The sequence below is a fragment of the Budorcas taxicolor genome, chromosome 11, assembly GCF_023091745.1.
Source record: "Budorcas taxicolor isolate Tak-1 chromosome 11, Takin1.1, whole genome shotgun sequence".
NCBI classification, from domain to species: Eukaryota; Metazoa; Chordata; class Mammalia; order Artiodactyla; family Bovidae; genus Budorcas; species Budorcas taxicolor.
This window is the reverse complement of record NC_068920.1, coordinates 81144612-81170508: the sequence shown is the minus strand read 5'-3', so window position 1 is coordinate 81170508 and position 25897 is coordinate 81144612. Positions and strand designations below refer to the sequence as shown.

The 25897-nt window shown below is 40.0% G+C and overlaps 1 protein-coding gene across 1 annotated transcript in view; it reads left to right on the top strand.

Moving 5' to 3' along the window:
* The first annotated feature begins 412 nt into the window (after positions 1-412).
* Positions 413-25897, top strand: part of SOS1 (SOS Ras/Rac guanine nucleotide exchange factor 1) — a 127630-nt gene continuing 102145 nt past the window's right edge. The window contains exon 1 of the mRNA XM_052647909.1: positions 413-499. Within this exon, the coding sequence (XP_052503869.1) occupies positions 413-499 (87 nt within the window). The remainder of the gene's footprint in view (positions 500-25897) is intronic.

Genomic DNA, 25897 nt, shown 5'->3' with positions numbered 1-25897 from the left:
CCACAGCCCTCCCCCAGCCGCCGGCTCCGCCGCGGGGCCAGGCCGGGCTCGGGAGCGCAGTCCCGGCGGGCGGGCGGGCGGCGACCGCGGCGGAGAGCAACCCGGGGCGGCGCCGGCGGGCCGGGGAGGGGTAGGGGGCCCGGCCCCGGGGCGGTGGTGCGGGATGCCGCCGCCGCCGCCTCCGGGCTGCGTTCGCTTTCCGCGGCTGGTGCCTGTGTCGGGTAGGTGGCCGGGCGCGGGCCTCGCCCCCCAGCCCCCTCTCCGGGGCTAGCCCGGCCGCTCGGCGCCCCAAGGGGGCCGGGCCGTCCGGTGGGACCGCGGCCCTGTTCCGCGCTGCGAGCTCACCCTCTCGCGGCTCCCTGGCCCGGCCGCCGCCGCCCCTCTCCCCGCCCGGAGGCGCCCCGGGGGCACCATGCAGGCTCAGCAGCTGCCGTACGAGTTTTTCAGCGAGGAGAACGCGCCCAAGTGGCGGGGGCTGCTGGTGCCTGCGCTGAAAAAGGTGAGGAGCGCACGAGACCCGGCTCCCCGGCTGCAGCCTGGGCGAGAGCACCGGGCCCGGGTCGGGGAAGGGCTGGGGAGGCGGGGCGCGCGGGGCCGTCTTTCTTCCCGGTCTCACCGCCTCCCAGAAGGGACGGCACACCCGGAGAGGTTCCCCCGCACTCGTTGGCTCTCGGTGTTGACAGTCACCCCGTGTGGCGTGTGGGAAGGCCGCAGGGAGCCAGGGAGAATTTGTCCGAAGAATCCAACCGCTGAGAGCTTGCCCTGCCCCTGATTCAGAGACGAGAGTTGGAGGAGCCTCAGTTTTCACTGGAGGTCAAAGCAGGCCGCTTCTCTGCCTTCTCTGTGCTCTCTCGGAGCTGCTGTCAGCCTCCGGTTTTAGGTGTCCTGTATGCTCGTCCTAGTGGGTTCAAGAATGCTCTGGCCGTAACGCTTGCCCTAAGTAATTGCGGAGCTCGCCTGCCAGCAGGAACATGGATGGCCTGCTTTGCTCGCCCTTCGTAATCACTCTTCATTCCCCTGAATTCCCCCATTCCTCCGATTTACAGGGGCGGGTGCACAGGCCACTGTTTTCTTTCCTTCTTTCTTTCTTGCTTCCTCCCTCCCTCCCTTTCTTTCCCCCTCCCCACCTCCCCCCACCCCCACTCCCACGTCTCTTTCTCTCTCAAAACCTTGGTCCTGTCATTCGGTTTGTTGATTAGAAATTTTAGCAGTTCTGTTTCTTCGAGCTTGCCACATTGTTATCTAAAGTTATATACCCCGTGATCTGTACTTTTACACGTTTTAGTATAATTACGAAATGTTACATTTTCAAAGCTTCTAAAGCAATGTTGTGACTTAATAAATACATTAAAACATCAGCAACTGATGTCTGAATGAATATATTAATAAAGGCTGTCAGTATTTTTGTTTTCTTTTAACCTTATAAATACAGGGGTAGCTTTACTCTCTTAATAGGTATCTAAATCGTCATTTCTCAAAAAATATTTCGTGGTATCTGGTTAAAAATTAATTTTGCTCTTCACTCAGATTTGAGGTTATAGGGTACCCTTTCTCCTAAACATTCATGCTTTTAAAAAGGTGTTTGATATTTCTCAGAGGCCAGCAACTTTTACTTTCCCTTTTGTCCCGTTCTCCCTCTCTTGGTATCTTAGAGTGGAAGCTATTTGGTTTGTTAGCAGAATTTGCTGGTATATTTCACGTGTAACTTACTGACTTTTTTGTTCAGATGTCTGATTAGTCACAGACATCTCTGATACTGTTCTCTAAGAAAAATAAAGGTGTGCCATATGCCTTACATACTTTATTCTTTAGAAATCCTGTCAGGCTCTCACCCTGTTTACTTTCGCTTTACCTGCAAGCTTGCCATCTTAGCTTGTAGTAGATGGGAAATGGGAAGTCTCAGTGATTCCAGAAGCAGGTATCCTGGCCAAGGTGGGTGTGGGGTGGGGAGGAGACAGAAAAATTATTGAAAATATATAAAAGAACTCATAAAACACTATCAGTTTGGGACTGTTTTGCTTGGAGGCAAGCAGCTCCTATCCCAGGGGAATCACCATGAAACCCTATCAGTTGAGGGTCCTATGAAGCAGTGAGATGAACATCATAGGAGTTAGCAGACCAGGCCTACCTCTGCCACACTGGTGGCCCTTGCTGAAATCTGTCCACAGAAACATTTTGTTTGGCTGGCATAGTGTTTTTTTGTTTCTAATGTAATTGCCACTATTTTTAAATGGGTGTTACTACATAAAATCTGAATCTTGAACTTTTCTTGGAGAATGGGAAGATCTCTCCACAGTGGGCCAGCCTTCAAGCAGGGCAGTAAGCTGCTGGAGCTGAGTAAATGGCTGCCCATCTGTCTCTGATTTACCACAGCCCCCACCAGCCCTCTTTGCTTATTTACATAACCCTGCTTTGACTTTAAGCAGAGATACCCTTGCATGGCAGTAGAAGTGATGGGAGGGGGTGAAAATGTACTCAGTCTAGTTGATGTGTGAGATTTCTTCCAATTCCCACTTAAGATATCCACTAAAGATGATTTTAAGCCACCAAAGACAAGTTAGATATTTCATGTGGATACCTCCGTATCTTCCTTTAGGCTTGTTGTAGTTTGCAGATGCATCAACTTGTGTTATCTAGCCTGGGGCTCTTTGGATATGCTCTTTTCTTCACCTGGACTGCATTTGGCCTGGCCTAACTGCTCATCCTCTGGGCTCACTGGATCTCAGATCTTTTCTCAGATCCTCAGGCCTGAATTGGATAGTCTTTTAGTCTGACTGTTCTTTTAGCACCCTAACCAGGCACTTAACAATTCCTATTTTTTTCCTATTTAAATTCACCACCCCAATTAGATTGGTTCGTCCTTGGGAATGGGGATGGTATTTTACCCTCATTTCATCCTCCATGTATACAGTGTCTGACACCTAGTTGGCACTTAAATTTGAATGAATGGGTAGGGAATAGCCAAGGAAAACCATCAGCTCCGTCCCTTCCACTTACTATTTAAAAAATTTTTTTCTCTTCATAGCTGTATTATTTCATTTGACTGGCTCAAGACTGATGTCATTTCTTACTGTCCACACCCAGGAAGAGCCTGTAGGTTCATTTTCCTTGACATGTTCATTTAATCAATTCCCTCCTACTCCAACTACACTTGGGTCCCCTTTCCCAGGCTACTGCTATAGCCTTTTAACTGAGTTCACTGCCCCCACCTCTCCTTTACTATTTTTCAGATTTCGGAAGTTATAGGACGCTTTTGAATATGTCACACATTTGTTCAGAACCATCGATGTCTTTTGAGGGCGTAGAATGAAGTGTGTATTCTTTGAAATAGACTTGATGTTGATCAGTGATCTGGCTTCATCCTGCTTTTCTGAATGGATTGCCTATCCTAGTCTTTCATATACTTTATGCTTCAGCCAGACAGGGCTACCTCTTTTCTTGAAAATTTCCAGAAGGTCTCAATGGATCCCACCTGTTAAAGTCCGATCTTATCTATTGCATGAGTCTGTCGTGCCTACTGCAGACCAAGTATTGCCCTCAGCAGTAAGGATTAAAAGGGAATTGACATTATCCAGAAATGACTAAGTTCTAACATGATGAGAAGTGGCAGAGGGTGAGTTTGGAGGGAAAAGTAGTTTATAGAGAATTTTTTAATGTTGAGCTAAGGAGAATGATTTTTACTTTGAGGGGATAGATGTCATTGAGGAACCTTAAATGGAATAACATCAGATTTCGATTTTAGAAAATCCACTTTGGCCATAGAATAGAAAATGGATTGCAGAAGAATGAGACTGAAGATAAGGAGAAAAGTTAGAAAGCTAGTTTAATAGTCCAGCCAGGAGATGATATATATTTGAATTGGGAGCATTTGAGTTAGGATGAAAGTGTAGAGATGGATATTCTATAGTTGAGAGATGTTTAAAAGGCAGAATTGACAGGATCTAGTAACTCATAGTGATTGGGGTAAGTGGTAAGCATAGGAGGACTCTTAAGTTTCTGGTTTGAGTGTCTTTAGTCAGGATAGAGAATGTAGGAGGAGTACCTGTTGGGGTGGAAGGAGTAGCATTATAAAATGAGTTTTGAACTTGTTAAAGTCCCTTCTGGTTATCCAGGTGGACTTGTAGGACTGGCAGTTGGTTGTTGGTATCTGGTGAACAGATTTGGGACTTCTAGATGTGCGGGTGGGGCCATGAGATAGACAAAGCTATCCATTCAGGAGTTATACAACAATGCTCATGGCAGTTCTGTTCAGCAAAAAATTGGAAATAATCCAGATGTCTATCAGCAGGTGAATGTACAACAAATGGTGATATAGCCATACACTGAAGTACTTCTCAGCAGTAAAAAGGAATGAACTATTGATATATGAGACAACGTTGCTCAAAATAATTAAGCTGGTAACACCCCGTACTGCCCAAAACACCATAGTATATACTGTAAAATTATAGAAAGATGCGTCTACAGTGACGGAAAACAAGTCAGGAGTTGTTTTGGGGAGAGGCATTTATGTTCATTTGTTTTTTTGATTGTACTAATAGTTTCAGGAGCATATGCATGCATTCTTGTGTGTGCTCAGTCATCTAACTCTTTTTGACCCAGTGGACTGTAGCCTGCCAGGCTTCTCTGTCCATGAACTTTTCCAAGCAAAGACCAGTGAAGTGGGTTGCTATTTCTTCCTTCAGCAGATTTCCCGACCCAGGGGTCAAACCTGTGTCTCCTGCGACTTCTGCATTGGAAGGCAGATTCTTTACCAGTGAGCCACCTCAGGAGCGTATTAAAATTTAACGCGTTATACAGCTCAGATATTTGCAATTTATCGTGTGTTAATTGTACCTCAAAGAAGGTGTTTTTAAAAAAGTGAATGAGGCCACCCACTGAAAATGATTAGAAGTAAGAATGCACTTAGGCTGGCATGAGAACTGGAGGAATAAAATGAACGATAGAGTGTAGGGAAGAGCAAAGGGAAAGGAGTGAGTGAAGGAGATTAAGAAGGCAAGAGTCAGGTAGAAAGAATAAGACCCTAGTGTCCGAGAAGCTGAGAATGGATGAGTTTCAAGGAAAGTGTCATTAACTGTGTCAGGCTATAGAAAAGTCAAATAAAGTACCTGAAAAATAGTAGTTAGATAATCTAACTACTTATGTCTTATAAGTACTTCAGGTACTTATGTCCGGCAGTTTATGTGTGAGAATAGAAATTAGAAAAACAAACAAAAAAAAGATTAAAAAAACATGAAAAACGAGTAGCAAGAATAGATATATATTTTTTTTTTTTTTTTTCAGATTTTTTTTTCCCCCTTCAATCTTGTGAATGAAGGGAAAAGATTCTTCTGTGACAGCAAGGGGATTCAGGTTGCGGAAGACACTTGTTTTTTATTTGAAGGTGATGGAAACTTGTTATGTTAGGATGCTTTGAGGAAGTAACTGATGGAGAATGATAGTGAAGATACTAGTATTTGCCTCAAATTATTTGCCAAGCACTGTTTTAAGTGCCTCATGTGTTCCCTGATTCTCACAGGATACTATTATTGTGTCTATTTTGTAAGAGAGAAAACTGAGGTTTGGAAAAGATAACTTGGTTACAGAGTCTGCATTTTAAAACAGTATTAATGATGATATGCTGCCTCTGGCAGGAGTGATATCCTTTCTTCTGAGGTGGGAGGGGGTGAGATAAAATGGGTTTGTAGGTTGAGGAGCAGGGAGTTCATGCTAGCTAGCCTCAATGTTCACGATGAAAGACAAGATCCTTTACGTAGAGCGAGGAAAGAGAAATGAGTAAGGAGCTTAAGTTTTGGAATTGCCGCTGTGGAGTTGGGAGAAGGAGCCAACCAGTGAATTAGAAAGGATTGCTGAGCAGTGTGGAATGTGGAGAGCATTGTAGGTTTGAAGAGCATTCGTTGGCCTGCTGGTTGTGAGAGTTTCTTCCTGCAGCACCCATCAGTTCAGGTAAAGGGGTAGAGAAGGATTGTTGGTTGCTTGTGGCTGCAGTAGAGATGAAGAGAATAAGGGATATTTCAGAAGATTGAAAGTTAAGCTATAAGAGAGATAATGGAGGTGTAAATGAGAGCTCCATGGATGAGAAATCTCAATGAGTTGTAAGAGAGGGGAAGGGGAGCAGATAAGGAATTATGATTAGAGATATTGATAATTACATTTTGGAATTTTAAGATTCTAGAAATGAGGAAGATGAGACAGGGGGTCTGGACTGGTGTGTTGCATGCATGGATGAGGATGGATTCCACAAGGATTATGATGTGTGTTGTAGCAGAGAGGAAGAAGGCAGTGGCAGAGAGGTCCAGACATCACAGCAGTGACAATGCTCCAACCAAATAATAAGTGGCAGCTACTCCCTATAGTACATTTTTTAAATACAGCTATAGATGGAATAAAAAAACTTTGCCCTTCATTTTAGAATATATTTATTTGTCTTGTAATCAAGTTTTGTATCCAAAACTTTATTATGAAAAATTTCAGATATACAAAAAAGTTCAGAGTTGCATAGTAAATACTCATATACCCACCTGGATTCTGTAATTTACAAGTATTTTACTGTTTGCTTTATCACATGCCTATCCATCCACCAATCCATCTTAACATTTTGAAGGATTTCAAAGTAAGTTGTGGACATCAGTACACTTGACCCTTAAACACTTCAGCTTGCATATCATTAACTTGGAGTTCACTCTTTGTTTACAGTTCTTTTTATTTTTCAGGTAAAATTTATGTACAGAGAAATACATAAATGTTAATTGTACAGTTTAATGAGTTTTGGCAAATGAATACAACCCAAGCCTCTACCAGGATATGGAACATTACCAGCACTCCTGAAATTTTCCTCATATGCTTTCTCAGTCAGTTCCTGCCCCCAGCCTCCAGAAGCAGCTGCTCTTCAGATCTTTTATCACAAGAGATGAATCTTACCTGTCGTAGATACCATATAAATAGAATTGTACAATATATATTTTTGGTGAGGCTTTTGAGGTTGTGTTTAATGAAGAATTCAGTCTTTTTTTTTTTTCCTGTCATATGAATATGTCAAAGTTTATTAAATGGATGGATACCTGGGAGGTTTCCAGTTTGGGGCTGTTGAGAATAAAGCTGCCATGAATGTTCTTACTTATAGCTCGTGTTGTAGAAATGTTTTCATTTCTCTTGGGTAAATACCAGCAGAAATGGCTCATAGAGTAAATGTCTGTTAGGTTTATAAGAAACTTCCAGACCTTTTCTCAAAATGGTTGTACCATTTCATGTTCCCACCAACAGTGTATGAGAGTTGCAGTTGCTCTACATTCTTGCCAGTATTTGATGTCATTAGTCTTTAATTTTAGTAATTTCGATGGGTGTGTAGTGGTATCTCATCGTGGCTTTAATTTGCATTATCCTGGTGACTAATGATATTGAGCACTCATGTTTTTATAGGTTATTCGTGTGTCTTCTTTTGTGTAGTATCTGTGTGAATCTTTGGCCCATTTAAAAAACTGGGTTTTTCTTTATAGTATTGAGTTGTAAGAGTTCTTTGTATATCGTGGTTAACTGTCCTTTATCAGATATATGTTTCATGAATATTTTCTTCTGGTCTGTGGCTTGTCTATCCATTTTCCTAATGGTGTTTTTTGATAAACAGAAGTTTTTAATATTGATGGAGTCAAATTTATCAGGTTTTTTCTTTTAAGGTTGCTGTGCTCTGTCGCAGAACCCCTTGCCTGCCACCAAGTCATGAACACACGGTCCCAAGGCTATTTTCTAAAAGCTTTATGGTTTTAGCTTTTACATGGCCTGTGATCCATTTCAAATTAATTGTATATGATATAAGGTAGGAATTGAGATTTATTTTTTATGCTCATATCTAGTTATTTCAGAACTATTTGTTGAAGAGACTTTCCTCTCCCTGTTGGATTGTGTTGTTTCTGTGAAAATTGAATGAATACATGTTAGATATTTATGTAAATATATATTTAAATGTGTAATATATAAAGTAAATACGTATATATTTTAGACTGTTCTAGTCCATTGATGACTTTGTGTATCTTTCCCCCAGCACCACACTATTGATGACTAGATTTATAGTAAGTCTTAGAGTTAGGTGGTACAAGTCCTCCTTATTTCAAAATAATTATTTTAATTGTTTCTAGATTTTTTATTTCAGTACAAATTTTAAACCATCCTGTCAATTTCTACTAAAAGATCTTGGTGAGATTTTAAATGTAATTTCATTTAATCTGTAGATAACGGGATAGAATTGGCATCTTAACTATAGCAAGTCTTTGGATTCATGAATGTAGTATATGTCTCCATTTATTTAGATTTAAATTTCTCTCAGAAACACTTTGAGTGTAGAAGTCTTACATGTCTTCAGTTAAGTTTAATCTAAAATGTTTTGTTTTTTGATGTTATTGTAAATTGTTTTAAAATTTTTTATTTTCCAGTTATTTGCTAATGGGTATATAAACAATAGGTGAAAATTTGGAGAGCAATAAAGAGGAATTGCAGGGTGACAGATGTGCTCAGGCCTAGAGAGAATTTAGTCCAAATGGGAGATGAAAGGGAGAGACTTCTAAGGGAAAAGAGAGAGGGAATTTCAGAAATTTTATATTGTTATCAATTGGAAGTCCTTAAATAAGCATCAGTGAGTCCTTTGGAATGCTAAAAATGCATGAAAAGGAAAGGCATTATGAAACTCAAAAAGTTGTTTAATAAAGATCATATATCTGAATTAAACAGAAACATGTAGCTGATTTTTGTATATTGATCCTGTAACCTTTGACCTTGCTCATTGTTGTTTTGCAGATTTCATAGAATTTTGATTATTTTGGCCACTGCCTGGAGCATGTGGGATCTTAGTTCCCTGACCAGGGATCCAAGACACCACTGCATTGGAAACATGGAGTCTTAACCCTGAACCGCCAGGAAAGCCCCTCCATAGAGTTTTCTACATAGTTTTGTCATCTGCAAATTGAGATAGTCTGATATTTTCTTTCTTTTTCTTATTTTATTGACTAGGACTTCCATTACAGTGTTGAATCAAAGTAGTGAAAGTGGTCATCCTTGCCATCTTAAGGGAAAAGTATGTCTTATTTCACCATTAAGGATGATGTTAGCTGTTAGTTTCCATTGATGCTCTTTATCAGATTGAGGTTCTCCCCTTCCACTTTCAGTTTTCTGAGAGTTTGGGGATTTTCTGAAGTTATAAGTGGATATTGAATTTTGTCAAATTGTTTTTCTGTGTCTTTTAAAATAATCATAAGCTTTTCCTCCTTTATTCTGTAAATATTATGGTAAATCACATTGATTGACTTTGAATGCTAACCTGCATTCCTGGATAAGCCCGTAGCAGATGTGTGTGGTTTTTTTTTTTTTAGTTTCTGCTTTGTGCTAGTGTTCTAGGCACTATGCTTGGTACTTTACATATTTATCTCTGTTCTACCCATTGACTTTTCAAGGTAGTAATTTTTACAGCTGAGTTTTATAGCTGAGGAAATGGATCCTCAGAGAGGCAAATTGCTCAAAAATCTTGTAATAGAACCAAGATTTGAACTTAAGTCTGTTTAGCTTCAAACACAACTCTTTCCACTGTACTGTGTTGCTTCCTTTGAGTAGGCAGCGTGATACAGAACAGTGGTGTTCTGATTGTCCTGCACCTTAGATTTTAGGGAATAACTGTCTTAAGAGAGAAGGAGGCGAAATGAAGGAGGCTTTGAAACCCTTTGTGTTAGACTGAGAAACTTAGCTGTTTTACTTATTGGGGTTCTGCATACACGTGCATTTGACAAAACTATACTGCTGCATAAAACAGTAATGATTTTAAAGGTGATGGTGGTGGTGGTTTAGTTGCTCAGTCGTCTCCGACTCTTGCGACCCCATGGACTGTAGCCCGCCAGGCTCTTCTGTCCATGGGATTCTCCAGGCAAGAATACTGGAGTGAGTTCCCATTTCCTTCTCCATCTTAAAGGTAATAGTTAATGGAAAGATGGCATAGATCATAAAGGGAAAGGCTGAGAAGAAATGATCTTGGGATGGCAATAGGAAGCTAGGAGAGTATTCTAGTATCCTTATGTTTGGGAGTGAAGGAAGTAACATTTTAGTGGAAGTGAGAGTTGACCAGGTGAGGATGAGGAGGATATGTCTTCCAAGGGTTGGTGTTGCAAAGAGTCACTGGAATCCTAGAGGAGCTCAGCATCTTAGGAATTCTGAGTAGCTGGAGTCTATTCAGTCTGAAATGTGGGGTCAGCTCTTGTGAATGAAATTATTGCATTTTATCTTGTGAGCAGTGAGGAACTATTGAAGAGTTTTAAGCCAGGTATTAATAATTAGATATGAATTTTAAAGGATCTCTGCTCTGTGGAGCATGGATTAAATGACTGTAGAACTGTAGGCAAGAAGGCAGGTTAGGGGACTTTTGCCGCAATTCATGGAAGGGATAGTGGTGTTCTTGACTAGAGCAGTAGCTGTGGGGTAAAGAAAAGTGGACAGATTTTAGCTTTAGAAGTAGATTGGTGGTTGAACGATGGCGTAGTGAGAGAGGATTCAAAGTTGATTCCCAGGATTCTGGCTTAGGAGTCTTAGTGGCAATAGTGATGAAAGGGGGAATACTGGGAGGAGGAGCACCTTTGGAGGGGAACTAAGAAACCATCGGTATTCTGGGAGTAATGCGGTGTGAGAGAATTGTGATGGGAGGAGTTTACACATTGAGGGTAGCCAAGTATGTAAGCATGGAAGGCATCTTTATTGGACTGCCCTTATTAATTATAGGCAGGTACAACCTGAAGATTCTTTCAGTGTATGTTTCAAATGCTGTCTCCTCTACAAAGGCTTTCTACTACACTTCCATCCCCTAAGTAGAATGAATATATTAATTTCTTTAGTAGATTGGAGAAGGAAATGGCAACCCACTCCAGTATTCTTGCCTGGAGAATCCCATGGACAGAAGAACCTGGAAGGCTATAGTCCATGGGGTCACAAGAGTCGGACACGACTTAGCGACTAAACCACCACCATTAATTTCTTTAGTACTTTATGTGTCAATTTTGGTACTTAATGAAAATGTGCCCTTTTAAGTTTGTATATGTGGCCTCTCTCCTCCTCTATATCGGGAGCTGTGTGAGAGCAAGATAGGAACCAAGGCACCTTTGTATTCCCTCCAGTGCTTACCATGCTTCTCATGTATAGCAGGTGCTCAGCACACATGTTGAATTGTATGCAGCCCTGATCTTGTCCCTTTAAGAATATACTTACTAATGAGCTAGGTATGTCTTAGTTGAGATTTTTAGCAGACAAAGGCATTGGAATTGTCATGTTTGGTGTATCCTCTTTTAGCAAATAGGGAAGCAAACATGATGCTTTAGAAATAATTTTTTAAATGGCTAAATTTAAAAAAATATATAATGCTTCAAGGAAGAAGCAGATGCCAGGATGGAGTTAAGCATGCAAGAAGTTTATTAGAAGAAGTGCTTGTGAGAGAAAATGAGGAAGGAGCCAAGGAGAGTCACCAGGCTGATACAAGTCTGACTCCAAGTGAAGGAGAAAGGTAAGGAAGGAAGGAACTTTGGGTGAAAGTCGTAGTTCTAAGGAAATTGTAACCGAGACCTCAGAAGTTCTTGGGCAGAAGTTGCCTATCACAGAAATTCCTCATCTTCCAAGATCAGGGCCATCTTAGTGTATGCCCATGGTGCTCTTTACTGGGAGCAGCCAGTGAGAAGCACGGCCTCCGTGCAAAGTGATGGATTTCAGAGTGCAGCAGCTGGGGCCCAGAGTCAGTTATTTTTCCCTAGAGTCAGAGATCTGAGAGGTTGATTCTCGTAGCCAGCCATGGTCATCTCTGTGGCTATAAATTGCCTGATTCAGGACAGGTGAATTACAGTATTCCCCCCACTTAAAGTGGTAATTTGTCCCCCCTAAGCTCCTTATGCTTTTTCTTTTTTTTTTTAAGATACCTTAGGCTGAGTTCCAAAAGTCGTAACTCAATTGTCATTAATAGTACACAGTTTGCTTTGTTGTTGTTTAGTTGCTAAGTTGTATCTGATTCTTTTGCAACTCTGTGGACAGTAGCCCGCCATGCTTCTCTATCCATGGGATTTCCCAGGTGAGAATACTGGTCTGTGTTGCCATTTCCTCTTTCAAGGGATCTTCCTGACCCAGGGATCAAACCCTCATCTTCTGCATTGACAGGCGAATTCTTACCTCTGAGCCACCGGGGAAACCTATGATTTGCTTTAGTAGTTATCAAATAAAGTTTGCATTTCCTATTCAAGTTGATTTCATATTCAACCTTAATGTACCAAATGACAAACAAAGCAATAAAGATGAAAGAAAACATGCAAATGATACCTATAATATGAACTAGTGAATCAGGAGTACTTCAGGCACTTCAGGAGTACCTTGAATAGGCCAACCATCCAGTTATGAAGATGAGTGCTTGTGGACTTTGCTTTCTAGGCTGGGCTACTTCAGGTAGACAAGCACAAATCAGTAAAAGAAGTTACACATAAAGTCAGATTCTGGAAATCACCTGTTGGAATTGGGGATGGAAGCATATACCAGAGAAAAGAAGTAATTTAAAGTTTTAGTTTTATGGACCCTGAATTACTCAGATGTTATTTTTAAGATAGATATTTTAAATTTATAATGGGAAGATGATTTTGAAAAGAGTTTCCTTAATGCTGCTTTCCTACTGATTTTGACTGGTGGTGGTGGTTTAGACACTAAGTCATATCCAACTCTTGCCATCCCATGGACTGTAGCCCGCCAGGCTCCTCTGTCCATGGGATTTTCCAGGCAAGAATATTGGAATGGATTGCCATTTCCTTCTCCAGGGGATCTTCCTGACCCAGGAATCTAACCCGGGTCTCCTGCATTACAGGCAGATTCTTTATTGACTGAGCTGTGAGGGAAGCTGATTTTGACTGTTTGGTTTTATTCACCAGATTTGTTGAATATTATATGAGAGACATTCTGGACAATTGAAAACTAAAACCTCAGTTGTTGCTTTTATGAAACTTGTATCTGGTGATTAAAAAAAATCTGTTATCTTCCCATATGTGTTAAAGCACTCTGATTCTACTTTATGGAAAGTTTGATTCAGAGTTAAAAATAAACACATAAATTAAAAAATTTTTAATTTTAAAAATAAAGCAAGTCTTGGAATTAAAAAAAAAAGTTTTAAATTAACAGAGACTTTTTGTAATAAGCTGACTTAAATTCTGGTTATTCTTTTATAATTCCTGAAACAAAATTTTTCCTTTTTATATAGACAAATCCTATCCTCTATTTTATTACAGTCTAAACCATTTTCAAGTGAATTGATTTCTGTGTATGGCCCAGTAGTTTGTAATGGAATGCACTTACTGCTAATTGCATTCACAGCTGTTTTAAGGACTGATAGGATTCTGGTTTCTTTACATATAATTAATAACTTTTTTCTTATTGTGGTAGAATATATTTTACATATATCCATATATATAACACAAAATTATCCATTTTAACCATTTCTAAGTAGTCTAGACTGCAAGGAGATCCAACCAGTCCATTTTAGAGGAGATCAGTCCTGGGTGTTCTTCGGAAGGAATGATGCTGAAGCTGAAACTCCAGTACTCTGGCCTCCTCATGTGAAGAGTTGATTCATTGGAAAGACTCTGACGCTGGGAGGGATTGGGGGCAGGAGGAAAAGGGGACAACAGAGGATGAGATGTCTGGATGCCATCACTGACTCGATGGATGTGAGTTTGAGTGAACTCCAGGAGTTGATGATGGACAGGGAGGCCTGGCGTGCTGCAGTTCATGGGGTCGCAAAGAGTCGGACACGACTGAGCGACTGAACTGAACTGAAGTGTATAATTCAGTGCCAGCAGCTACATTCACAAGATTGTGCAACTGTCACCACTGTCTATTTCCAAAACTTTTCATCACCTCAAACAGAAACTCTGTACGTATTAAGCAATAACTCCTAACTTCCTCCTCCCTCAGCCCCCATAACCTCTAATCTACTTTCTGTCTTTATGAATTTGGCTGTTTGAGGTATTTAATGTAAGTTGAGTCATATAATATTTGTCCTTTTGTGTCTGATTTATTTTAGTTAACACAATGTCTTTAAGATTCATCCATGGTGTAGCATGTATCAGAATTTAATTCCTTTTTAAGGCTGAATAATACTCCATTTTGTATATATACCACTTTTAGTTTATTCATTCATCTGTTGATGGACACTTGAGTTGTTTCTATCTTTAGGCTACTGTAGGAATGCTGCAGTGAACATTGGTATACAAGTATTTGTTTGAGTTCCTGTTTTCAGTTCTTTTGGGTGTACACCTAGAAGGGGGATCGCTGGGTCATTTGGTTTATATATTTAACTTATTTAACATTTATATGTTAAACAGTTGGTTTATATGTTTAACTGTGTTTAACTCTTTGAGGAATTATCATACTGCTTTCCACAGCAGTCACACCATTTTTACATTCCTACTAGCAGTGCACAAAGGTTCCAATTTTCCCATATCCTCTTGCACTTGTTATTTTCTGTTTTTTTTTTAATTACTATCTTAGTTTATGTGAAATAATACCTCTTTGTATTATGTCTTGTGTTTTCCCTAATGACTAATAATATTGGCCATCTTTTCATGTGCTTGTTGGCCACTTGTATATTTTCTTTGGCAAATGTCTGTTCACATCTATTGCCATTTTTAAAACCTATATGGTTTGAGTTTTTGTTGTTAAATTTTAGGGCATCGTAATATTCTTGATGTTAGTTCTTTATTGGCGATATGACTTGTAAATATTTTCTTTCATTCGAATACAACCAAAAATCTACTTTTCAGTTTCTTGATAATGTCCTTTACACAAAAACTTTAAACTTTAATGAAGTTCGGTTTATCTTGAAACCCCACTGCTTCTTGTGTGTTGGTTTTCTTCTGCAACTTTGCTGAATTAATTTACTAGCTCTGGTATCTTTCTTGTGGAGTCTTTGGAATTTTTCTATATATAGGATTGTCATCTGCAAATAAAAATAGTTTTACTGTGTGTGTATGTGTGTGTGAGTACATATGGCTTCCCTGGTGGCTCAGACAGTAAAGAATCTGCCTACAATGCAGGAGACCCAGGTTCCATCCCTGGGTCAGGAAGATCCCATGGAGAGGGGGATAGCAACCCATTCCAGTATTCTTGCCTGGAGAATTCCATGGACAGAGGAGCCTGGCAGACTATAGTCCATGGGATCAGTTTTCATTCCAATCCCAAAGAAGGGCAGTGCCAAAGAATGTTCAAACTACTGTACAGTTGCACTCATTTCACATGCTAGGAAGAGTATGCTCAAAATCCTTCAAGCTAGGCTTCAGCAGTACATTAACTGAGAGCTTCCAGATGTCCAAGCTGGGTGTAGAAAAGGCATAGGAACCAGAGTTCAAATTGCCAACATTCATTGGCTCATAGAGAAAGCTAAAGATTTCCAGAGAAACATCTGCTTTGTTGACTGTGCTAAAGCCTTTGACTATATGGACAAACAACAAACTGGGGAAGATTCTTAAAGAGAGAGTAATACTGGACCACCTTGCCTGTCTCTTGAGAAACCTATATGCTGATCAAGAAGCAACACTTAGAACCTTACATGGAACAATTGACTGGTTCAAAATTGGGAAAGGAATATGATATGCCTGTGTGTTGCCACCCTGTTTGTTTAACTTCTATGCAGAGTACATCATGCAAAATGATGGACTGGATGAATCACAAGCTGGAATCAAGATCGCCAGGAGAAATATCAGCAACCTCAGATATGCTGATGATACCACTCTAATGGCAGAAAATGAAGTAGAATTAAGAGCCTCTTGATGAGAGTGAAAAAGCTCACACACATACACGTTCTTTTTCAGATTCTTTTCCCTTATAGGTTATTACGAGTTTTTGAGTATAGTTCTGAGTGCTATACAGTAGGTTCTCGTTAGTTATCTATTTTATATAAAGTATGGCACCCCACTCCAGTACTCTTGCCTGGAAAATCCCATGGATGGAGGAGGCCTGGTGGGCTGCAGCCCATGGGGTCGGTAAGAGTCGGACACGACTGAGCAACTTCACTTTCACTTTTCACTTTCATGCATTGGAGAAGGAAATGGCAACCCACTCCAGTGTTCCTGCCTGGAGAATCCCAGGGACGGGGGAGCCTGGTGGGCTGCCGTCTATGGGGTCGCACAGAGTAGGACACGACTGAAGCGACTTAGCAGCAGCAGCAGTGTGTATATGTTAACATATGCTTTGTAATTGTTTTATCTTCTTGATGAATTGACCCTTTTTTCAACATACAGTGTCCATCTTTGTCTCTTGTAACAGTTTTTGACCTAATGCCTATTTTTTCCTGATATTAGAATAGCCACACTAACACTCTTTCTGTTTTCATGGAATATCTTTTTCTATCTTTTCATTTTGAAACTATAGTTTTATGTATAAATTGAGTCACTATAGTCAGTGTATACTTTAATCATGTTTTTAAATCAGTCCTGCCAATCTCTGGCTTTGATTGGAAAGTTTAACCCAATTAAATTTAGTGAGAAGAGCCCGACAGGCTATGGGGTCTCTGAGTCAGACACGAATTAGCAACTGAACAACAGCAAAAGTGACTGATGAGGAAGGACCTCTGCCATCATTTTGCTTCTGTGTTGTTGTGAAATTTTGTACCTTTTTTGTTGCTCATTTCCTCCATTACATACTGGTTTCTTCTTCTCCCCCACCCCCATTTTATTATAGTGAACCATTTTGATTTCCTTTTGTGTGTATTTTTTTAGAAATTTTCTTTGTGGTAAATCCTTGTGAATTACATTTAACTCCCTAAATTTATGACAATTTAGTTTGCACTGATATGAACTTAGCTTCAATAGCATATAAAAGCTCTGCTCCTATACAGCTGAGTCTTACCTCCTTATACTGTTGTTGTCACAAATTATATCTTTATACATTGTGTATCCAGTATCATGGATTTATAATTATTTTTTTTATTCATTTGTCTTTGAGATTCCATAGGAAATACAAAATGGAGTTAGAAACCAAATATATATATAGTAGTATATAGTAATACCCGTTTTTATATTTGTGGGTGTATTTACCTATACTAGAGACCTTTATTTCATCATATGACTTTGAGTTGCTGTTTAGTGTCCTTTCATTTCAACTCGAAGGACTATCTTTAGCATTTCTTGTAGGGCAGGTCTTATGATATTGAACTCCCTCAACTTCTGTTTATCTGACAACATCTTAAATTATACCTAATTTTGAAGGACAGTTTTGTCAGATGCAGAATTCTTGGTTGATAATTTTTTTCTTTCAGCAGTTAAATGTGCATCCTACTGTATTTGGGCATCCATGGTTTCTAGTAAGAAATAAGTTGCTGACCTTATTAAGGACTCCTTGTACAGGAGGGGAATTCCAGTTGAACTATTTCAAATCTTAAAAGATGATGCTGTGAAAGTCCTGCACTCAACATGCCAGCAAATTTGGAAAACTCAGCTGCGGCCACAGGACTGGAAAAGATCAGTTTTCATTCCAGTCCCAAAGAAAGGCAGTGCCAAAGAATGCTCAAAAGTGAGTGAAGTCGCTCAGTCGTGTCCAACTCTTTGCAACCCCATGGACTGTAGACTACCAGGCTTCTCTGTCCATGGGATTCTCCAGGCAAGAATACTGGAGTGGGTTGCCATTTCCTTCTCCAGGGGATCTTCCCAACCCAGGGATTGAACCCAGGTCTCCCACATTGCAGGCAGATGCTTTACCCTCTGAGCCACCAGGGAAGTCCTGGTAAGTTTCAAACTACTGCACAATTGCACTCATCTCACACTATAGCAAAGTAATGCTTAAAGTTCTCCAAGCCAGGCTTCAACAGTACATGAACCATAAACTTCCAGATGTTCAAGCTGGATTTAGAAAAGGCAGAGGAACCAGAGATCAAATTGCCAGCATCGATAGATCATCAAAAAAGCAAGAGAGTTCCAGAAAAACATCTACTTTTGCTTTATTGACTACGCCAAAGCCTTTGACTGTGTGGATCACAACAAACTGTGGCGAATTCTCAAAGAGATGGGAATACCAGACCACCTGACCTGCCTCCTGAGAAATCTGTATGCAGGTCAGGAAGCAACAGTTAGAACTGGACATGGAATAACAGACTGGTTCCATGGAGTACATCAAGGCTGCATATTCTCATCCTACTTATTTAATTTCTATGCAGAGTACATCATGTGAAATGGTGGGCTGGAGGAGGCACAAGCTGGAATCAAGATTGCCAGGAGAAATATCAATAACCTCAGATATGCAGATAACACCACCCTTATGGCAGAAAGTGAAGAAGAGCTAAAGTGTTTCTTGATGAAAGTGAAAGAGGAAAGTTAGAAAGCTGGCTTAAAACTCAGCATTCAGAAAACTAAGATCATGGCATCCAGTCCTGTCACTTAATGGCAAGTAGATGGGGAAACACTGGAAACAGTGACAGACTTTATTTTTTTGGTCTCCAAAATCATTGCAGATGGTGACTGCAGCCATGAAATTAAAAGATGCTTACTCCTTGGAAGAAAAGCTATGACCAACCTAGACAGCTTATTAAAAACCAGAGACTTTACTTTACCAACAAAGGTCCATCTAGTCAAAGCTATGGTTTTTTCAGTAGTCATGTATGGATGTATGTAGAGTAGTCATGTATGGAGAGTTGGGCTATAAAGAAAGCTGAGCACTGAAGAATTGATCCTTTTGAACGGTGGTGTTGGAGAAGACTCTTGAGAGTCCCTTGGACTGCAAGGAGATCCAGCCAGCCCATCCTAAAGGAGATCAGTCCTGGGTGTTCATTGGAAGGACGGATGCTGGAGCTGAAACTCCAATACTTTGGCCACCTGATGTGAAGAACTGACTCATTGGAAAAGAGCCTGTTGCTGGTAAAGATTGAAGGCAGGAGGAGAAGGGGGCAACAGAGGATGAGATGGTTGGATGTTATCACAGACTTGATGGACATGAGTTTGAGTAGGCTCCAGGAGTTGGTGATGGACAAGGAAGCCTGCGTGCTGCAGTCCATGGGGTCGCAAAGAGTGGGACATGACTGAGCGACTGACCTGAACAGTATGGGAAGAGTTGCTTCTCCTGCTGCTTGAATGGTTTTGTTTTTGTTTTTAGACAGTTGGTGTATAATGTGCCTTGGTGCAGGTATCCTGGAATTTATCCTATGTAGATTCTGTTGAACTTTTTGAATTTGTAGATTAATGTCTTTCATCGATTTGGGGGTATTTTCAGCCATTATTTCTTTACGAATTCTTTCTGTCCCTTTCTCTCTCTTCCCCTTCTGAGATTCCCACAATGCATGTTTTGGTCTGCTTGTTATCCTGCTGGTCCCTTACGCCCTGTTTACTTAAAAAAAAAAAAAGGCATTTTGAGCATATTCAAGTCAGTTTTAAAGTTTTTATCTAGTTAGTCTGATGTCTGGGCTTCTTTAGCTGGTTTCTTTCAGTTAATTTTGTTCCTTTCAATGTGCCATTCTGTCTTGGTTTGTTTTTGTTTTGTATGCTATGTGATTTTTTTTTTTTTCTTAAACTGGGTGTTTGAATAGTATAATTAACTATTAAAAGTAGATTCTTCCCATTTCCCAGGGCTTGCTGTTTTGTTGTTTGTTTTTATTTGGTTTTGTTTTTGATTGTTGAAGGCTATATTACTATGTTTGTTGAATGACTTTCCAAAGCTATTGTTTGTTTCAAATAAAGTATTCCTTGGTGTGTATAATCACTGAAGTCTCTTTGACTTAACTTGTTTTTCCACAGTGTTTTGACTGAGATTTCCTTGAGCTTCAGGAGCTAAAAAACAACCAAACAAATAATAAGAAAACCTCTCTCAGTCTGTACAGCTTGGCTCTGTACTGGTGCACTGTTACAGCAATTTGTAAAAATCGCCAGTGTGACATAGCAGTAATAGAGTAAGATTCAGATTTATATCCTGAGATTTGTCCATTGTGCTATGTGAAATCAAGTTTTCTTCTTTCTATGAAAAATAATTTGTTTTGTTGTTGTTCAGTTGCTAAAGTCATGTTTGATTCTTTGCGACCGCATGGACTGCAGTTTGTGAGGCTTCCTTATCCTTTACTGTTATCTAACCATCTCATCCTCTGTTGCCCTCTTCTCCTTTGGCCTTCATTCTTTCCCAGCATCAGCATCTTTTCCAATGAGTTGGCCCTCTCCATCAGGTGGCCAAAGTATTGGAGCTTCAACTTCAGCGTCGGTCCTCCCAATGAATATTCAGGATTGATTTCCTTTAAGATTGACTGGTTTGATCTCCTTACAGTCCAGGGGACTCTCAAGAGTCTTCTCCAGCACGATAGTTCAAAAGCATTAATTCTTTGCTGCTCAGCCTTCTTTATGGTCCAACTCTCATAAATGAATATGACTACTGGAAAAACCATAGCTTTGACTGTATGGACCTTTATTGGCAAAGTGATGTCTTTGCTTTTTAATATGTTGCCTAGGTTTGTTATAGTTTCCTTCCAAGGAGCAAGCGTCTTTTAGTTTCATGACTGCAGTCACTGTCAGCAGTGGTTTTAGAGCTCAAGAAAATAAAATCTGTCACTGTTTACACTTTTTCCTCTTCTAATTGCCAGGAAGTGATGGGCCCAGTTGCCATGATCTTAGTTTTTTGAATGTTGTTTCAAGCCATCTTTTTCACTGTCCTCTTTCACCCTGATCCTGAGGCTCTTTCATTCCTCTTCACTTTCTGCCATTAGAGTGGTATTATCTGCATATCTGAGGTTGTTGATGTTTCTCCTGGCAATCTTCATTCCAGCTTGTGATTCATCCAGCACAGCATTTTGCATGATACATGCTGCATATAAGTTAAATAAGCAGGGTGACAATATACAGCCATGTCATACTTCTTTCCCAATTTTGAACCAGTCAGTTGTTCCATGTAAGGTTCTAAGTGTTGCTTCTTGACCAACATACATGTTTCTCAGGAGATGGTTAAGATGGTCTGGTATTCCCTTCTCTTTAAGAATTTTCCACAGTTTGTTGTAATCCACACAGTCAAAGGCTTTAGCATAGTCAATGAAGCAGAAGTAGATGTTTTTCTGGAATTCCCTTGCTTTCTTTATGATCCGATCTCTGGTGTGTCTGCCTTTTCTAAACCCAGTTTATATATCTGGAAGTTCTTGGTTCACATACTGTTGAAGCTTAGCTTGAAGGATTTTGAGCGTACCCTTGCTAGCATGTGAGGTAAGCAGTTGTACAGTAGTTTGAACATTCTTTGGTCTTGTCCCTTCTTTACAATTGGAATGAAAATGGACCTTTTCTAGTCCTGTGACACTGCTGAATTTTCCCAATTTGCTGACATACCAAGTGCAGCACATTAACAGCATCATTTTTTAGGATTTTAAATAGCTCAGCTGGAATTCCCTCACCTCCATTAGCATTGTTTGTAGTAATGCTTCCTAAGGCCCACTTGACTTCATAATACAGATAATTTGTACTTGGTTTAAATTGTATTCTAATATTTGGTTTTTAAAATTCTTAAATAAAAAGTACCTGGTAAAGAATCTGCCTGTAATGCAGGAGACCTGGGTTTGATCTGTGTGTTGGGAAGATCCCCTGGAGAAGGGAAAGGCTACCCACTCCAGTATTCTGTCCTGGAGAATTCCATGGACTGTATAGTCCATGGGGTTGCAAAGAGTCGGACACAACTGAGTGACTTTCACATCACTTCACTTCAGTTGATTTAAGAAGTCAAAGGTAATTTCAAGCCTCTTGTTACTCTGTTCCTAGAGAGCCCAGTTACTAGAGTTAATCCCAGAGGAGCTTCTATATGCAAAATCTTGCGATTGACTTCATAGGGTAATAAAATGGTAACTAAGATTTTTCCGTCCAAGTATTTATAATACAGTGATTGTGCATGCTCATTTGTGTCTCTTTGTGACCTCATGGAGTGTAAGCCACCAGGCTCCTCTATTCATGGAATATTCTAGGCAAGAATACTGTAGTGGATTGCCATTTCCTTCTTCAGGGGTTCTTTCCAACCAGAGATTGAACCTGCATCTCCTACACTGGCAGGCGTATTCTTACCATTGTGCCACCTAGGAAGCCCATAATACAGTGAATGGTAAAACAATTCCAAAAACAGATCCCATTTAAAGAACATAGTCTCTTCAAAAAAATGATGTAACACAAATGTGTAAACCTTTTAAATCATTGGATAAATGGTTGAATTAACTATGTTCTAGATATATACACATATATAACAGAACTTTGGGGAGATAAGGCTAGGGTAAGAAGTACTCCTAAATAGATAAAGGCTACTTCAGTATTTATTAAATATTTACATTTTTTAAAGTTGTAGTCTCTGAAATTCTGAGAATTGTACTTTCATTTAAATTAGCAAGTATGCTCTTAGAAAAATCACAAATGCAGCTGACCCTTGAATAACATGGGTTTGAACTGCATGGGTCCACTTATACATGAATACTTTTCAGTAGTAAATACTACAATGCAGTATTGTTGGTGGTTGGTTGAGTCTTCGGATGCAAAGGAACTGGGGATATGGAAAGCCAGCTCTTAAATTACACATGGATAAACCCTCAAGTTGTCATATGGTCAGCTGTACCTCAGGAAGATTTAAGCTATATGTTATTTAGTTTATTTAGAGTGCTTTTCTCACTGTTTGTAAACTGAAATCACACCTATTCATGAGAGATTGAGAGTCTTAGTGGGTGGCAGCTGGGACAGTGGGTTAAGTACATGTAGTGTATTTTGGAGGGGGGCAAGGCTTTGTGGGGAGGTGTTGCACTGGCGTATGTGGGACTGCATAACAAGGAATAGAGAGAGGAAGGTGAGACACTGATATCAAAGGCGACGTTTTCATAGTTGAAAATTCTGACTGAGGTCACTTTATATATGAGAAAGGGAAGTAATATGCTCTTACTCCTTCCTCCTCTCTCCTGCTTTCCTTTCTTTCTTCCTTTCAAAACCACAGGATTTCCTGGTCTCATCTTCTGGAATTCAAAGTTCTACTTTAGAACTTTGATTTTATAATTTAAGTAGACTTTCTGAGATTCTTGAGATTTAATCTTTTATTCTTTGTTTATTTTTGGCTGCAGTGGGTCTCACTGCACGCAGACTTTCTCTGTTTGCAGGGAGTGGTGGCTTTTCCAGTTGCAGGGCTGGGGCCTCTCAGGGGTGACTTCTCTCGTGGAGCCCAGGCTTCAGCAGCTGTTGCACGTGGCCTCGGTGGTTGCAGCTTGTGGGCTCTCAAGTGTTGACTCATAGCTGTGGCACGTGGGCTTAGTTACCTCACAGCATGGGGGATCTTCTGAACCCGTGTCCCCTCCACTGGCAGGCGGACTCTCAACCCCTGGACCACCAGGGACGCCCTAATCTCCATTTATTTGTCGGAAAATGTGTCCTCAGCATCAAACAAATAAACTATAGGAATAGCAGTGAGCTTGTAAGTTTGAAATACTTTTGAAAAGGTAACTTCCATTAAAAAGTCTTTTCTACCTTAACATTTCAACTGGTGGCTCAGACGGTAAAGAATCTGTCTGCAATGTGGGAGACCAGGGTTTGATCCCTGGGTTGGGAAGATCCCCTGGAGAAGGAAATAGCAACCCACTCCAGTATTCTTGCCTGGAGAAATCCGTGGACAGAGGGAGCCTGGCAGGACTACAGTCACTGGGCTTGCAAAGAGTCGAGCGCAGCTTAGAGACTGAGCACAAGCACGATTAGCACTCTTGCCTGGAGAGTTCCACGGGCAGAGGAGCCCGGTGCGCTGCAGCCCACGGGGTCGCACAGAGCTGGACGGGCCTGAACGACTAACGCACACAAGCATTTCAACAATTAATTACAAATTTGCATAACATTCTTGTTTTATATTGTATACTAAAGTGTTCTTAATTTTGTTGCTACTTTACCTCGTACACTTACATGTTTGCTATTAAACTCAACAAAATTTAGTCATCTCTAGCAGCAAATTCTTGAAAATATAATTACTTTATAAACGCATTTCAGTCTTTGGTAATTTTTTAAAATGTTCTTCAAATTTACATTTTTGACAGTTAATATATTTTTCAGTGTTGAATATAACAAATATGAAGTGTATCCTATTTCATTTTTTAAATTAAAAAACTGAACACTTTATAAAACTTATTTTAACTTTTAGGACACAGTCACAAAATTTAAAGCTCAAAAGACTCTACAGTGAAAATCTTCCATCTCATTCATCTGCTCTACTGTTCTTGCAGCCTACCTAGGGGCAAACAATTTACAAGCAGAGATTTTTCTGTGGTTAGCTTGTGTGTGTATACATGTATGTGGTGTGCCTCTGTGTGTTTTCTTTCTTTCAGGGAGCACACCCTTTTTTTAGTACCCTTATCATTGCCCCCCACCCCAACCCTGACACACACAAATATATTTTGGAGACCATAGCAGTTAAGGTTATCCCCTTAGTTTCTGTGGCTGCATACTACTATTTAGTTGTATTATAATTTATCGAACTAGTGTCTCTGTCTTTTATTAACCAATATGCAATACTTGCCTTCTGGTTTGTTGAAACAATAGATCAGACAACATTTGCCACAGTAATGCCTGTGTAAGTGGGTTGCCATAAAAATTCCGGCGCCACATTCCTCAGTAGAGCATTCCTGATGAAGGTGACTGATTCTGCCATTGTCATCCAGGATATAGAATTTCAGAACAGGCAGCTTAAACCTTCTTTCACTTACACTTGTTCTTCTTGGGAGTGATGTGAGACTTCTTCCTTTTCTTTTCTTAGCACCACCACAAAGTTTAAAACATTAAGGTAAAGAGTGGACTCCTTTTGCATTGTAGTCAAAGTACATCCATCTTCCACTTGCTTGCCAGCAAAGATCAGCCTTTGCTGATCGGGAGGAATTCTTTTTTTATCTTGGATCTTGGCCTTTACATTTTCTATTGCATCTGAGGGTTTGACTTCGGGAGTGATGGACTTCCTTGTCAGGGTCTTCATGAAAATCTGCATCTTGGCGATGGTTCCACTGCAAATGACGGGTCTGAAAGCTAACTTGTCCCTTACTGAGAACCATTGAGGTCATTTTCTGTCCTTCTGTTTTGTAAACACTTGTAGCAAAAACTTGTGTGTATGTCATATCATGTATGAGTGCAGTGTGTCTTTGTGTCTCTTACCCATTTTCTCATTGGATTGTTTGCTCTTTTACTGTTGAGTTTTGAGAGTTCTTTATATATATTTTGGATACTAATTCTTTGTTGGGCCCGTGGTTTGGAAATATTTTACCCACTTCTTACATTACCTTCTTATCCACTTTCTAGGCTCTTTCCTAGAGCAGAAGTTTTTAAGTTTTGACGTTCAATTTATCGGTATTTTCCTTTAATGGGTTTGTGTCAGGTCTTAAGTAATCTTTGCATATCAATGGATCCTGAAATTTTTCTCCTGTATTTTTCCCTACAAGCTCTATGGTTTTACATTTTACCTGTAAGATACATTTTGAGTTATTTTTGCATAAGATATGAGGCTTAGGTTGAAGTTCATTTTTTTTGCCTACACACATCCATTTGCTTCAGCACCATTTGTTGGAAAAGCAGTCCCTCCACTGAATTGCTTTTGTACTTTTGCTAAAAATTGTGCATATTTTTGTGGATCTATCTCTGGGTTCTCTCTTATTCCATGTGTTTCTCTCTCTCTGCCAGTACTATACAGTTTTTACTACTATAGCTGTAAAATAAGTCTTTAAATTGGGTAGGATATTTCCTTCCATTTTATTCTTTTCCAAAATTGTTTAAGTAATTCTAGTTCCTTTTCCTCTTCCTATAAATTTTAGAATAATCTTGTTAATATCTACAAAAAAATCTTGCTTGGGATATTGGTAGGAACTATGTTAAACTCCTATACTCCTGTATTAATATTAGGGAGTGGAAGAATTGACATTCTT